General features: G+C 39.8%; 1 protein-coding gene across 1 annotated transcript; it reads left to right on the forward strand.

Moving 5' to 3' along the window:
• Positions 1-4,881: 4,881 nt before the first annotated feature.
• On the forward strand, positions 4,882-12,124 carry LOC112278033 (kinesin-like protein KIN-5D). The gene is made up of 23 exons (XM_024511022.3): positions 4,882-5,326; positions 5,419-5,548; positions 6,178-6,336; positions 6,465-6,805; positions 7,026-7,164; positions 7,252-7,349; positions 7,451-7,607; positions 7,696-7,765; positions 7,885-7,961; positions 8,088-8,141; positions 8,230-8,310; positions 8,402-8,513; positions 8,704-8,790; positions 8,926-9,101; positions 9,204-9,365; positions 9,484-9,591; positions 9,727-9,885; positions 10,092-10,175; positions 10,347-10,552; positions 10,663-10,764; positions 10,880-10,989; positions 11,179-11,330; positions 11,472-12,124. Exons 1-23 carry the CDS (start codon positions 5,199-5,201, stop codon positions 11,685-11,687), a joined length of 3,108 nt encoding a protein of 1,035 aa, XP_024366790.1. The 5' UTR covers positions 4,882-5,198; the 3' UTR covers positions 11,688-12,124.
• The last annotated feature ends 3,271 nt before the right edge of the window (positions 12,125-15,395 follow it).

Below are 15,395 nucleotides of genomic sequence, written 5' to 3' on the forward strand. Positions count from 1 at the left end.
GCTGTGCAGTTTTCAGTTGGCGCCGTAATACGCTCCTTTGAAGTCAAACTTCGCGAGAAACAGTGGATGAGCCATCATAACCCATCACAATGTATGCTCGGTTATAAATGGTGTCTTGGCATGAATTTCATGCTTCGGAGAGGTAATTGAAACCTTCCACGCCAGCCACCTCTTTTGTTTTGGATTTTAGCACGAAATAGCCCTAGTATTAATTTCAAAATAGTCGACAACCTACAAAGAATGAGCTTTACTTCCTTAGTTGGGGGCGAATTGAAGCATAATAAAATCGGGATAAAAATAATCCCACGACTAGAATCTTAGTACACCATCGCTTAGTCAATTATGATGCCAAAGTGAATTTTTTAGGTTACCTATCTCCTTTTTTCGTATTGTGATCACCGTTTTCAAATAAGGATTTTATGATTGAATGGACGAAACAGCCACTCCAAGATTTGGAATTGGAATCAGAGCTTTCCAACACCAGAACAATGAAGTCATCCTTTTTTAGGACACGGGAAGGTTTATGATATTTTCTCCTCCAATCGCATGAACTTTTTGCGTGGGATAGTTTCTATTTTAATCAGAGGTATCTGATCGTGAGAGGAAGAAGGAAGATAGAAAAGAACGAAAGAAACGACAACACATTCTTTATCTCCTTGAAACTCTGGAATCGCGTAATTGATCCCCTCACAGCTTGCAATTTAAGTCAAAGCCATAGTCTAAGCCACCGCACTAATGAATGACTGGGGTTGCAGATCGGTGAAGAGCGTTTGATACTTTCAAGTGTTCCCTTAAATCCGGCATTGATAAGCTCGAAGCTTCGGCATCAAGGCGATTGGCAACACAAACGAAAAGAGTTACAGACGTAATACCGTTTCGGCAGCCGATGCCTTCCACCCATTTCAACACACAAGGCGCTTGTGGGGCTGTGGAACTAGTCTAGGCCCACATTAAAGCCGCTGCCACAGGTTTGAGCAGTAAGGAACTTATTCTCGCATGCTCCTCAACTTGCATTCACACGCCTGTCGTTTCCCTCGTGGACTTGGCCAGGCTTTGTGTGTGAAAACCATGCCGGATTTTTTTGACTTCGATGCATGGTGTGGGTCAGGAGTTTTGGACACTTTCCGTGAATACGAACGAAATTCCACGTAAATATAAATTGGGTAAAAAGACAACCACAATTTTTTCAACTGAATCATGCAGAACATTTAATCGTGGGAAATCGTCTTAAACGAAGCAATCTGAGATTCTTCTATCGAAACTTTCCTGCACTACCTTCGTTAATAGCTTCTGGTTTCGTAGTTATTTAATAAATTGTCTGAGACATCGAGACCATGCCTCACAGTGTCTCTGTTTAGAAATCGGCATATTTCTATGCAACTGGGACTGGGCCTCTGAAAAGCTTTCCTTCAGTCTCTCCGACTGTTGGGTTGGAGAGAGAGAGAGTTCGCTACTGGGTCCACGCCAAGAGTGATCCCAAGGACCCAGGACAGCGGGATTCCTCATCCCTCTGCGCAATCCGACATCACAGAGTGGACTGAACGAATGAGGCATAGGGGACCGTGGAGTGCAGCTCGATCCAAGCTACTGGGCTGGCGATGCGCACCCTAATCCACCCGAAAAACAAACAGCCACCGAGATAAGCATGGATCACATCTCACGAGGAGTTTATGAGGGAGAGGGATTTGGGGGGGAGGCTAGCAGGGGCTGCTGTCTCCCTACACCACCGAGCGTCGTCGTCGCCTTCTCCTCGTGCTGCTTCTCCTCCTCCTCACGAGGTCGTTGGCTTTGTCTCTACTGGCATCTGAAGCATCTCACAGACAAAAAAGTTCCTCCTCCAACCCATGAACCTCGCGTTCTATTTCCTGCTCGAACCCCATCGTCACCCTCTTCTTCGTCGTCCTCCTCGTCCTCGTCGCCTTTCTGCTTGTGGCAGCGCGGTCCGACTGCGACACTGATTCCAGCCTCTACTTTGCAAATCCTATTAGTCAGTAAATTGGTGAGTTAGTTAGTGAACTAGTTAATCAGTTAGTGATTTAGTGAGTGAGTTAGTGAGTTTCTCGTGACGTTGATGGGCCTTGCGAAGCGGCTTCATGCCCAGAATCGGACAATGCGTTGTTTTTACTATTGCCGGCTTGAAATTAGGGGCGCTTTTACCTTTAGCCACGGAAGACATCCTGAGTAATTAATACTATTCTATCATTAAATCATTAATGGAAAGACAAAATATATATTTTTGGGTGCTAGATCATGAAGGATGCCTATCCGGAGTTGGAATTCTTGGTATGGAATCCAAGGTGGCCATTCAGAGTTTGCAATAATCCCTTTAATTTGTCAGCCAGTTAACTTTGAGTAAGATTGAAGTAGTCTCACAAATGAGGCGGAATTTGCTCTGTGGTACACAGTAATTGAAATGTTGTTCTGTGCTGAATATCGATTCGTTCGAAAGAACAAGATTAAAGAAATAACGTAAAATTAGACATTGATTGATTTAATACAAGACAAATAAAGAGGAATGTGCATGTGTGTGCGTGCGAATGTGTGCATGTATATATATATATATATATATATATTTGTGAATAATTTTGTACCGAGAGTGTTGAATATCACTCCAACAATGAAATGAAATGCTATTTCTGTATTTTATTATGAATAAAGTGTGGTGGTAAGAAAGTGACGGCATAATTGACTATGGACTTCAGATTTCAACCTAACAGATAATTATAGAGATGAGTCCAAATGTGAAACCTCCTCCGTCAAAGTTTTAATCTTTGGTCTGATATAGGAGTGTGCATGTGTATATATATATATATATATATATATGTATATATATCGAGAGAGAGAGAGAGCGAGATTTCGTTAAAATTCACTACATACTTTTGTAATTTCAACTTCAGTCGTCCTGATCAAAACAAAATATGAATGGTATTATTAACACTAACCAATATATAGTAACAAATTCACTTCAGAAGTTGTTGTATTATTAATTCTGCACATAATGTCATATATATATATATATATATATGTATATATATATATTTGCACAAATAGATGCTTGTATGTGTGTATATTTTCTTCTTCACAATTGTCCCCATCCATTTCACCAACATAATTCAAACTGCTCTTTATTATTGTTGACGCCGTACAGTTAACAAGGCATAATTTTTCGTTACACGCAAAACCAAAAAGTGGGGGAACACTATAGTTGATTCTTTGTTCCACCTCCTTTTACCAATAAAATTCCAATAAAAAAAAGTTAAAGTAAGTAATCGTATTTTATTTGTTTTTAACACCGCACGCAGAAAATGCACAACAAATTTCAGTAGAAAACGCAAAAAAGTTGGGATAAAAAGGAACCCACGTGTCACAAATGCCCATTGGTTTCCAACCAACCACGTGTAAATCCGCAACCTAAAGCTCCAGCTCGTTCAACACACCACCACGTGTAAACTACAACATCAAGCCCTGGAAACAAAACCAAACATCATCCGTCTTATAAAGGACAAAAGAGGCGGCCACTAGTCATCCACACCCATCCAACTAAACACGAGCCAGACAAACAGAACACTGATAAGTTGGATTCCATGCATCCACACCAAACGACAGAAGAAATGAATGAATTCATTGATGAATGAAGAGTATGTATCTATTGGCGGGTATGTGTCTATTTATCTTTCTGTAAGACATGGTTTTCTTCTTCTTCCTCTTCGTGGTACTGGCGTCAAACCACAATCATGTGAAGGGGAGGGGACGTCCTTGTCGAGGCATTGCTGCGGATGGATACGTGCCAGCCGAATTGACCTTCCATTATTTGGGATACGCATCTCCACCGCAACGGTCATCCATCCTCTCGACCAAACGCACAAACTCACACACACACACCCCAACATTCTAAAGGAGAAAGAAATAAAAATAATCTAAGAATGTAAAAAACCAAAACACTACAGTAGCTGACCAACATGTATGTAGAAGGTGTTGGGAGTGTAACCCTATAACCGGCAGGAAGTGGAATCTCATTCAACGGTTTGAACGCACATTTGAACGCCTTCAAGCTCCGGGAACGATAACCAGTACCGAAGTGGAAACGAGGTGGAAGTGTTGACGTGGGAATTGGCGGGGTGGGGGCGGGTACGGGGATTACGGACGGCAGATGCACGGCGCGGGGTGGATGGTTGGATGGAAGCACGGGTCGGGGGGAGGTGGAAGTGTGTGTTTGGTTGATGGAAGTTGGGGTGTGAGCGGGCAGGTCGATGGTGGTGGTGGTCCGGGTCAGCGGGAATGAAGGGGTTTGAAAGGTGAAAATTGAAGGGTAGGTTCGATTGTCAGCAGCTCTCGGAACTGCGTCCCCGCCCCCCACCTTCAGCTTCTTCCCACTCGCCAATCCTCGCTGTCCTTATTCCGTCTCTCACCTCCTTCTCGATCTTGTGACTTACCTCCCCATCCCTCACCCTCTCTGTCCATTCTTGCTCCATTCTGTCGAGCATCGTGCTCGCTTGACGCCTTGGGTACCTTAGTTTCGTGTTGCTTCGAAGGCCACGAAGCGGGAGCGGTGGGGGGAGACTACGGTGGATCCCTCTGAAAGAAACTGGATGCTTGCTTGTTAGTTTTTTCCCCGATTCAGCATCGTTCCCTGAATGTGGACCAGTTTCCACGGAGAGTTTCTGTCTAGTTCCTGTCTTTGTTGGTGTCACTGTGGAGGATTTGGGCGCAGTCAAATGCGGTGCACGTCGCTCGTCTGTTACTGTGATTCGGCTGGAACCTGAAGGATCGCTCATGATGCCCTGCTCGAGAGCGGTTTTCTGGAAAGGTTCAGTAAGAGTTGTGTAACAGGAATTTTTTTCGGGTTTAGCGGTCCGTCTCTTTGTGTCATGGGTCTTGTTTCGGCTTCGGGGTGATTAAATTGCCGCCTTAATCTACACTGCGTCTCTCTGGACGCTCCTACAGTCGCTGCTCGAAATTGTGTTTTGGAGACTCTCATCTGTTGTACCTGTCGACTTCATTTGGGCAACACGCTCTTCGCAGCATATTTTGCCCATTTCGAGTTGATGCGTTCCTCTGTGCATACTTTACCAATTCGTATCAAGAGGTAAAGTATTGTAGTGCACTGCGAATCGAGAGGTCTTCTTGGTGATGCAACTGACGTTGTTGCCTCACTGAATCTTGAAATCTGAGTTTCTGCTGTTTGAGCTGTCGCCGGGATGGCTCGCGATCCTATTCTGTTTTCTCCACGGACTGCCCGGACCGCGTCCAGGTTTCCGCCTGATGCTGTAGGTGCACGAACGGATAAAGACAAAGGAGTCAACGTCCAAGTCCTGGTTCGTTGCAGGTACAGGGTAAATTATAATTGTACTGTGATTGAAATTATGGTTTCCGGATTTTGCAATAAATTTAAAACTATTTGACTCTGTCTTTTTACAGGCCCTTAAGCGACGATGAGAAGAAAGCTAAATCTCCTCAAGTCATTTCTTGCAACGAACAGCGTCGAGAAGTTACGGCATTTCAATGCTCAGCCCACAAACAAATTGACCGAACATTTACTTTTGATAAGGTCCGTTGACAACCAGTAACTTTCACGACAATTCTGTTCTTGAAAGGATGTCTTATCAGTTGATACGCGAAGTACAAGTCTGCGTATTTGAGCTTTTAAACTGGTGGCAGTTGTTAGGATCTAGCACGGTCTCGGAAGTGTGGCACCAATGCCCATCGTATTGAATGTATGTTCTTTTCGCTAGTCAAATTCCGGTGATTAACGCGTCAATTGTGCTCCCAATTCTTCATTACTTTCACATATCTATTTAAAACCAGAATGCGACAGCAAGCCTGAATTTAGGGACGTATGACTCTAGTTTCATTTCGAACTGTACATACTATATCACGTCCCTTAGTCTTGTCTTCATGTCCCTGTGTTGCTCTTGTATTACCTTCCCCACTTTCTCGTATCTGGTGCTCCCTACTACAGCTAAAATGTGAATGTTTGTGTCATAATTAATTGATTGAGCACTTTCAGAGGTGTATGCCGTTAATTATATTTTCTTTGCCAATATTATTACCATTATTGTTGTTACTATTTCACATTTATAATAGCTCACTGCTATTCCACTCTCAGTGTAAGTATTGATTTTCTTTGACTAACGTCCGTTTTCTCGCATTCATTAATCCTTGTTGCATTACACTCAGGTATTTGGACCCCAGTGTAAGCAAATTGAATTGTATGATGAATCCATCGTTCCTATCGTCAACGAGGTTTTGGATGGCTACAACTGCACTATTTTTGCATATGGGCAGACCGGGACCGGAAAGACCTTCACTATGGAAGGGTCAGGAATGAAGTCGAAGGTAGTAAGCCTCACGTACCCCTGAACGTTTATATGTTGCTCAGTTTCATAAAGGCGTTGTCACTCAGCTAATTTACTGGTCGTTGAATGGTCGAAACATAGGAATCATCATTTACAATTTCTTTGCAGAACGGAGAACTTCCTCCCGATGCGGGTGTCATTCCTCGTGCTATCCAACAAATTTTCGAGACACTTGATAAAGACGAACAAGAGTACAGTGTGAAGGTCACCTATCTTGAGCTCTATAACGAAGAGCTTACTGATCTATTAGCACCTGAAGAGTATTCGAAAGTGGTTATCGATGAGAAAGTCAAGAAACATCTGCAACTGATGGAGGATGGAAAAGGTGGTGTTCTCGTCAGGGGTTTAGAGGAGGAAATCGTGACCAGTGCCAGTCACATTTACACTCTGCTTGATAGGGGCTCGGCCAGACGCCAAACTGCGGATACATTGTTGAACAAACAATCCAGGTGCGTGTATATGTTCACTACCCACTTAGGCAATACCTGTCGGCTTCAAATTTTAAGATTGTGTGTTCTGGTGTGAACATCTTCGAGGTTGGAAATTTGATGTAAACTTTCTCACCGGAAATTACAGTGCCTAAGCTAAGACACTGTCATGTACTTCTCGAGCGTTACTAACCCCGCAGCACGAACTCAATGGCCTAATCGGGTTTCGAATCATTTGCAGTCGATCTCATACCATCTTTTCCATTACCATACACGTCAAGGAAACCACCCCCGAGGGCGAGGAACTGATGAAGTGTGGGAAGTTGAATTTAGTGGATTTGGCCGGATCTGAAAACATCTCTCGGTCTGGCGCTAAAGATGTAAGCAAGAATTCTTTTGAACTTTTGAACTCAATCTCTTGAAAACCAATCTTTTTGAACAATCTCTAACTACCACATAACTTCCAGATGCGCGCGCGGGAAACTGGAGAAATCAATAAAAGTCTACTTACGCTTGGACGTGTGATAACAGCTCTGGTCGAGCACTTGGGTCACATCCCTTACAGGTAGAGCATTCTTAATTGGGAAAAACATTTATGCCTCTAGAATGAAGGATGAGCTTTCGTGATGGCTGTTCCTCACAATTCACTCTTCTTTAATGTCACAGAGATAGTAAGCTGACAAGATTGTTAAGGGATTCCTTGGGAGGAAAGACAAAAACGTGTATAATTGCCACCGTCTCGCCCTCAGTTCCTTGTCTCGAAGAGACACTGAGTACATTGGATTATGCATATCGTGCCAAAAACATCAAGAACAAGCCTGAGGTTGGTCTCTTTTGTCAACCATGTTTTCAATGTTTTCAAAGTTCGTAGGTGTGGAAGATTGTCTAATTTTTTGTATTAACTTTTTCAGGTGAACCAAAAAACGTTGAAAACCGCACACATTAGAGATCTTTACAGCGAGATAGAGAGGCTCAAATCAGGTCAAATGCTTTCCCTGAATCCATTCGCAAGATCATGTCATACAAATGCAGAAGTACTCCTCGAAATGCATGCTAAGTAGAGTTTATCTTTTCTGACGCACACCACCCTTCTGTTTCAGAGGTCTACTCTGCCCGTGAAAGAAATGGCATTTACATTCCGCGTGATCGTTACTTCGAAGAGGAAGCTGAGAAAAAGGTTTGTCTTTCCTCGTGCTTCTTTCCGGAAGACGTCAGGACTTCACTGCTAAGCTTCAGTATGCGAATGTATCACCTTTTCTACATCTCTCAAGCTTAGGGTTGGGTAAAATCCATGTTCTTGCAGGCCATGGTGGACAGGATAGAACGCATGGAAATTGATTTGGAGGTCAAAGATAAGGTATTATTGACCCTTGGAACTCTGTTGGTTTTCTGCGGTCGTACTACCAATCCAAGTAGTCTCATGAGCTTTATTATGGCTGATGCAGCAAATTGAAGATTTAGAGAAGTCGAGTGAAATTCAACAGCAGCAGTATGCCGATCTCCTCGCCAAGCTAAATCTCACACAGGTGAGATATTCCGTCATTCCGGCCTTCCATTACAGCAGGATAATTGCTCATTTCTGAGCTGTGTTTGACATTTCGTACATTGTCTACGCAGGAATCCCTCGATCGCACTCGAGACCATTTGAACGAAACAACAGAGAACTTGAAGCAAGCCAATATTTCAATAAGAGAGCATGATTTCGTAATTGCGAATCATAAAGAAGCAGGTCAGCACCTCCTTTAGATATAGAGTGGCAGCTGGTCTTCCAGACTCATTCGTTCTAATTTAGGAACACGCGTTAGAACCCCTGGTCCTAACTTAGGAAACCTTGGATTTTCTCTCCTAGCCCAAGCATTCGTGATTGCGTCAAGCGGAACCGGGCAGTACGCATCACTAATGCATTTGTTTCCTTACAGAAAAGGCACTTGTCAGCCAGGCAACTGAGTTGAGAAAGGAGCTGGAGGCAACAGTCCAGGATGTTGCAGGATTATTCGCAAAGATCGGTACAGTCTTATTTGTACTGAATTGGATTTGTGATCCACAGGGCAAACTTTGTTCACATGTCCTTGAATTAGATAGCTGTTTTGTGTTGGGAAATGATGTATCACTAATTTTTGTGTTTTTTTCATGTCGAGCAGAGAGAAAAGAGAATATGGAGATCAAAAACTTAAAATTGGTAGACGCTTTTCAAACTGGTCTGAAAGAACAAATGGAGCAACTCCGTGCTCTAGTGGTATCAGGAGTGGGTACTCAACAGCAGCAATTCCGGACTTTAGAAGAGCAACTCCAAGCTTTCCTGAACTTCAAAGAGAAGGTACTCTCTCCAGAACCACATCATCCTCTCACTTCTCAAATATGATGTATCAAGCCCGCTTTATGGTCGTAATCGCGATTATTGATTCACTTTTAACTGCAGTCTGTGGAGGAGCTTAAGAGGAAACTCCAGGGATTGAAGGACCTGTATATAACCCAGTTGCATTCAGTCCACGTGACTGTGCATGCACATGAGACTGTATCGACCTCCACATTCAAGACCCTCGATTCCACCGTGACGGCATATCCAGCAGCCCTTGAACAGGTATGTTAATCGTAAAGTTGATACTGGAGGTGACTGCGAGAGGAATCAGTGATAATTGTGAACCGTGTGTAGTTCTAGCATCCTACTGATTGACCATTCCTCTTCGTGATCTCAACAGCTTTTGGTAAGCGCCATAGCAGATGCACAGAGTGTGCTTAATGAATTACAAGAGAATATCGCTACTCAAGGTCAAGAAGTAGCTAGTTTTGCCCAACAACAACGTGAAGTAAGTATCCCGCAGTCCTTGGTTCTACTCTCTTTGCTCGTGGCACTTCCTTTTTAAAAAGAAGTCAATTTATTTTATTGTTTTACTTATCATTTATTTATATCGCGATTTTCTGAAATCTATTTCCTGTCTCAGGCAGCGCGAAGGAGCCTGGAAGCAGCACGCGATATCACTCAGGTAGTGACAACCTCCTTGTCAACCATGGAGACCGACGCTGCTAACTTCCGAGAGCATGTGAACTCGACTAGCTCCGTGCACGACCACGAACTCATCCAGCTTGCAGATGCGTACGAGGTTTGTTCGTTCCTGATATGTATTATTGCTGGTTAGTTTGAAGTGGAATTGCTATCCAACGCTTTCAATCTATATATCTTCAACAGCTGACACTTGTGAAATGCATCCATTGCTTTAGAGATTTGAGGATCACTTCTGCAAACTGCGTTGGGTTTATTTAAAAGGTTGCATCCACTTACGTTGACGTAATACTCGCTTGTGTTCAGGAACATGCCCGGAAAGATCATGCCCAGCTCCTTGAAAAGATCACAGCAATGTTGGCCAGTTCGCTGTCAACTCGGACCAATCTTGTAAGTAACGACTTTTGCGTTTCATTTGATACGCTGGAAAGGGTGCTGGGGCTATATGGCCATTTGAACCAAGCCAGTCTGCACGCAAGCGCGCTTGGGGTATATATACATTGGTCACCTGTGTCTTTTCTATGACTACATTTTCTAATTGTTGATATAACGGTTTTACAGATTCAAACGTCTGTCAAGAAGCTTAGGGACAAGGCAAATCAAGACGCGACTGTGGTGCAACAAGGGCTTGAAAAGATTCAGCAAGAAGCTGTTTCTGCAAACGGACACCTCGCTACCTACATCGCCACTGCAGACTCATCTTCAATTGAAGATGCAGCTTTGTTAAACACCAAGGTTTCTCGGATGGAGGAGACTCTCCAGTCGTGGTAATTAACTTCTCCATGTCTTGTGATGCGGGTGTAGAGGTTTTCTTATTCTGAAAATTTATTTTCTCCAATTCAGATGTCTCTTGGTCTGACTTTGTATTTCGTTACAGTACCGACCATACTTCAACTTCTGGTCGGAAATGGGAATCCACCCACAAGGAAATCATGGAGCTACAGAATTCTCACACTGCGGCCGTCAACTCTATTATTGGGTCAGCACCTTCTACACTCCTGTACTTATGGGGTGGAGGTTTCAGTTCCTTCAACGTGTTCTTGAATATGGATAATTAATTTTCTTACGAACTTGAGTTCCTTTTCACTTTTTAGGGAGGGCTTACAAGCGAACGCGAATCTTTTGGTCAACATTCAAGGACAGGAGGATGCTGCGCTGATGGAGATCGAGACTGAGAACAATTACACAGTTACTTTTGTAAACGGTATTCCCGCATGCCATGAATTTGAGTTATCTTCTCTGAGGATTATGTTAAATAGTTATCTCATTCCCAAGCTAATCAGAAGGATAGCAGCATTCCACCAAATTTGATACTTGGACATAGAACCGTTTTAATTAGAATTAATTAGAGATCTAGTGACTAATTGTACAGTTTCCTTCTGATTATTCTCAGAAACCTGTGCTGGAGAGGCTGAAGCAGCTGCAAGAATGCAGTCAACGATGGCATCCCAAGTTGCAGCAGCTGCAGAACTAGAGAGCGGCCATAGCTCAAGTGTGTCTGCCGTCCAAAAGCACGCCGATCACGTTCTGAAAGAGGAGTACTTGGTATGCTACTGCTTTGGCTTTGTTGCCTCTTTTTCTCCATTTAGTTCGACCTGGTACTGCTGTTCACTTGGTTCGGGGAGTCTCTATTACATTATAGTTCACTTTGCTCAGATTTGGTAAATGGAACTCTCTGTGATGCAGGAGGAGCAACCTACATGTTCAACTCCCAGGAGAAGACCTATTGAAGTGCCAACGCAGTCTTCAATTGACGCTTTGTGCACTCCATCCCTTCTAAGTCTGCTTGATGAGTTCCGAACGAAGAGTGTTATCGGCGGTTCCGATGGACTTAGTAAAACATTCCTATCAGTGGAAGCATCCTTCCGTGAATCTCGAGCGCCCCTCTCCACCATTAACTAAGCCACTCTGGCAGACCCTGTGGGAACCACAACACGGAACTTTTCAATCAAGCCAGTTCAATGTAGTTCACCTCGCAGAATGATTACTGCTCTAATTCTCTTCTTGCAATTTCGGTTATCGACATCTGATAAATCCGCCGTTGAATGGATCCTTATTAGGATGTTAAGTGATTCTGAAGCACGGCAGCTGGTTGCAACCTCTGCAACATCGCAAGGAGTGGTGTTGCTGCTTTCAGCTCAATCCTTGAGGAATGGTGTCATCTTGATGCCAGAGGTTGGTAAACATTCTGTACTTGTACCCTACGAGATCCAGTTTTGATGATCATCACTTACAGCCCTTTCCGGTAGTGTCTTCTACATACTCATGTACTTTGTAGGGGCATTGAAGTGTCCCTTGTTTCTAATATTTTATTCACTGGAACTAGTTCAATCCAACAATCTGCGGTAGCCTGATTTTGCTTGCACACATGGTCGTCCAAATCCGAAGTAACGTATTGTAACTAAATGTGTTATGCATTGTGAGTACACGATATGTTTCCTTTGCTAAAAACCCAGCCCCATTTTAAATCGATCTATTCAAGTAACTGCGTTGTTCTTGTAAATCGTCAGTCTAACTTTATCTGTCATGTTTAATGAACCACTTTTGTCCACTCTAGATCGTGAAGTTGCCAATCCTATGTCACATATGAGACAACCACCATGATTTGAGGCATTTGTGCATGTCTAATTACCATAAGAGCAGTCCTGTAAGGAAACTGAAGAGTGCTTATAGTGGTTGCTTGCACTTATGAGATTTCATCCTGTATGAAATGGATGACACTTAGAGAATATGGAAAGGTTCACGAACTTGACCATTTCTAAAAGGTGTTGAAAAATTCACAATGGAATGAATGAACGATACTACCAAATTGAAAATGGAAAAGACAATTCTTTTTACATCAATTGTCACCTACGAAATACTAAATTGTGCCTGAATTCTACCATTCTTTGCAAGAAAAATTGAGATAAAAAATAAACATGATAACAATTAATTATAATCCACATGTAAGTTATAATAAAATAACTTCCTATTGTGTAAATGCAAATGTAGTAAACAAAGTAACAACAATAGAGACCAAAGCAAAGACAAATTATATTGTCTTATTACTAAGTATGCAATTGAAAACTTTATAAAGAGAGTTCCAATTCTATGCATTTGTAACTTCTAAATAACTAAAAGATTGCACATCTAATTTTAATTTAATAGCCAACAAACAATTCAACACAACTTTAGGTTGGTACAAACAAAACTTTAGTTTGAAGTTAAAGAACACTTAATTTAAAGCTCTGCAAGGATTAAAAAAATATATCAAATTACATATAATAATATTATCTTTTACTTTTTTACATGTTGGAGTCATATTAAAGCCTATGTAATTACATGAACTTGTAAGAACCGACACACATATGTTGCACATTATACAAAAAATTCAAACAATCTTAAATATATCCTTTATTTTTTATAATGTTGAGATGGATAGGTAGACTTATTTCTTATAATAGAAATCTTATATTATATTATTCTGAAATACTTCAATAAGTTCATCAAAGTAATGTACTATTATACCATAAAAAATAACTTAAATATTTCATCTTCTTAGAATATTGGTTCAAGGTTTGATTAATTGAAACAAGATATTGCAATTCTAAAGTGGAAACTTCTTTAAATGGCTTTTAAAATGTTAAATCAAAACTAACTATACAAGATCCACAAGGTATTAATTAGGTCACAAATCACACAATAGAAACAACAATGGAAGAAACAAAGTTGCTTCTATTTGTAGGAACCTTGTTTTATATAAAAAATAAAAAAATGATATAGTGATATAGTAGAAAATTTATTAATAATATAATATAAATATAATAGATGTCAAAGATATGAATAACAACAAATTCACTCAAAAAAGAAAAAATAGATGACTAAAAGATAGATATAGAATTGAAACTAGAATGACTTTTGCCAAATGTAAAAAGCCTAGGAAGTCTTGAATTAAGATGGAATAGAAAAAAGGCTTTGACAAGAATGAAGAAGGCCTTGTTCTTGCCTCTGTATATACTATCAACTAAAAAACTACATAGCAATGTCTTATAGGTTATGTGAGAAGAATTTAGTGCATCTAATTAGATGTCTTCAAATTCTCATACAATAATAAATACAAATTAATGAATCTAAATTTATTACTATACATTGTAGTATAATTTAAGTTATTAAGATAATAACTAATTAAAATTCATACATCTATGTAATTAACATTCATCCAATTTATATAATGGATATCATCCCAATTTTTCATCCAAATAATATATTATATCTATTTTTTATTTTATTTTTATTTTTTTAAAATTAAAGTATTACTTCCATCTAAAAACTTCATTATTTAATTTAACTATTCTTCAAAATTAACAACTATATACTTCATAAACTTCCATCTAAGATTCATTGATAGGAATTGAATAATGAAATGAGAATTTTATCTAAATAAGAAGCAAAGGAGTTTGGTACTTCTAAATTTATTGATATATCTATCCCCAAAAATAAACATACCACAATTGATTGTAAGCTACAAATTAACCAAACAAGTCTTGTTAGAAATAAGACCTTACAATACATCAAAGTTTTAAATTTTTATTTTAGGTTTAATTATATGCTTGAAATATTATCTTTTAAAATTATTGCTCTAATTTAGCAAGGCAACATACCTTCTTATACAAAATTGAGTTCCAGGGCTTTATGTTTTTGATTTTTCTTCAATAAACTTAAGCATATTTTAATCTTTGCTTTAAATTATATTTTCTTCTAATAACCAAGCTTTTGGATTGTCTTGATTCTTGTGATCTTGTTCTCTAAAGTTGTGCCTTCTTTTGGCTACTTGAATTTTAAAGCAACAAATTTTCTACAATAAAAATCATAATCCTACAATGTCTTGGCTTCAATGTGATTAGTTCTTAGCTTTTTAGAATTCAAACTAAAATAGCTTTCTAATCTAATAAATCTTATTTCTTTTCAGCTTGTGAGCAATAAAACATAGCTTTTCAAAATTTAGCTCTAAAATAATAAAAGAAATATACTGCCTTTTATTAAACTAGAGAATTCTTTCTTGTCTAAAATTTGTTTTTAATTTGTTTTGTTTTGTTTTTTTATTTTTTATGTATGAAGAAACACAAAAGAAAATAATTTTTACCTATATCTTTTAGAATTGATTCATAAACTTAAAAGATAAATCTGACAAAAAAACTAAATCTACTCTCAAAACCTATTAAAAAATTAATGTGAATTTGTCCATCAAGAAGAGGTCTTGACCAAATGTGTCCATTAAACCTCTTATATTCTTGTCTTAAGGCCTAAAGATGGTGGCCACATATTCACTCTTGAATTCCAAAGAGCCCAAATTAAGATTTGCAGCTCTTATCAATCCAATGGTGAAAATAAAAGATTAAGGCTGATATCTATTAAATGAGCTCTAAAAATACTTTTAAGGCCAAACTAACTTCACTATTGTGTTTAAAACACATTCTCAAGTAAGGATTAATTACTCACATGTCTTAATCCATGAGAGCTTGTATTACTTATGAAGATTAGAAGTATAGCAAGTAAGATTGAATATAATTTATACCTAACTTATTACTAATTTATTTCTAGCTTATTTATGACATCTTTATTGATTTAATT

Source organism: Physcomitrium patens, chromosome 26 (genome assembly GCF_059467195.1).
Source record: "Physcomitrium patens ecotype Gransden chromosome 26, ASM5946719v1, whole genome shotgun sequence".
Taxonomy (NCBI): Eukaryota; Viridiplantae; Streptophyta; class Bryopsida; order Funariales; family Funariaceae; genus Physcomitrium; species Physcomitrium patens.

Excerpts from the sequence above, each read along its gene's own strand:
- LOC112278033 (XM_024511022.3), top strand. The coding sequence starts at position 5,199 with ATGGCTCGCGATCCTATTCTGTTTTCTCCACGGACTGCCCGGACCGCG. Across the intron at positions 7,962-8,087 it reads AAGAGGAAGCTGAGAAAAAG|GCCATGGTGGACAGGATAGA; the intron begins GTTTGTCTTTCC and ends ATGTTCTTGCAG. Across the intron at positions 10,176-10,346 it reads TGTCAACTCGGACCAATCTT|ATTCAAACGTCTGTCAAGAA; the intron begins GTAAGTAACGAC and ends ACGGTTTTACAG.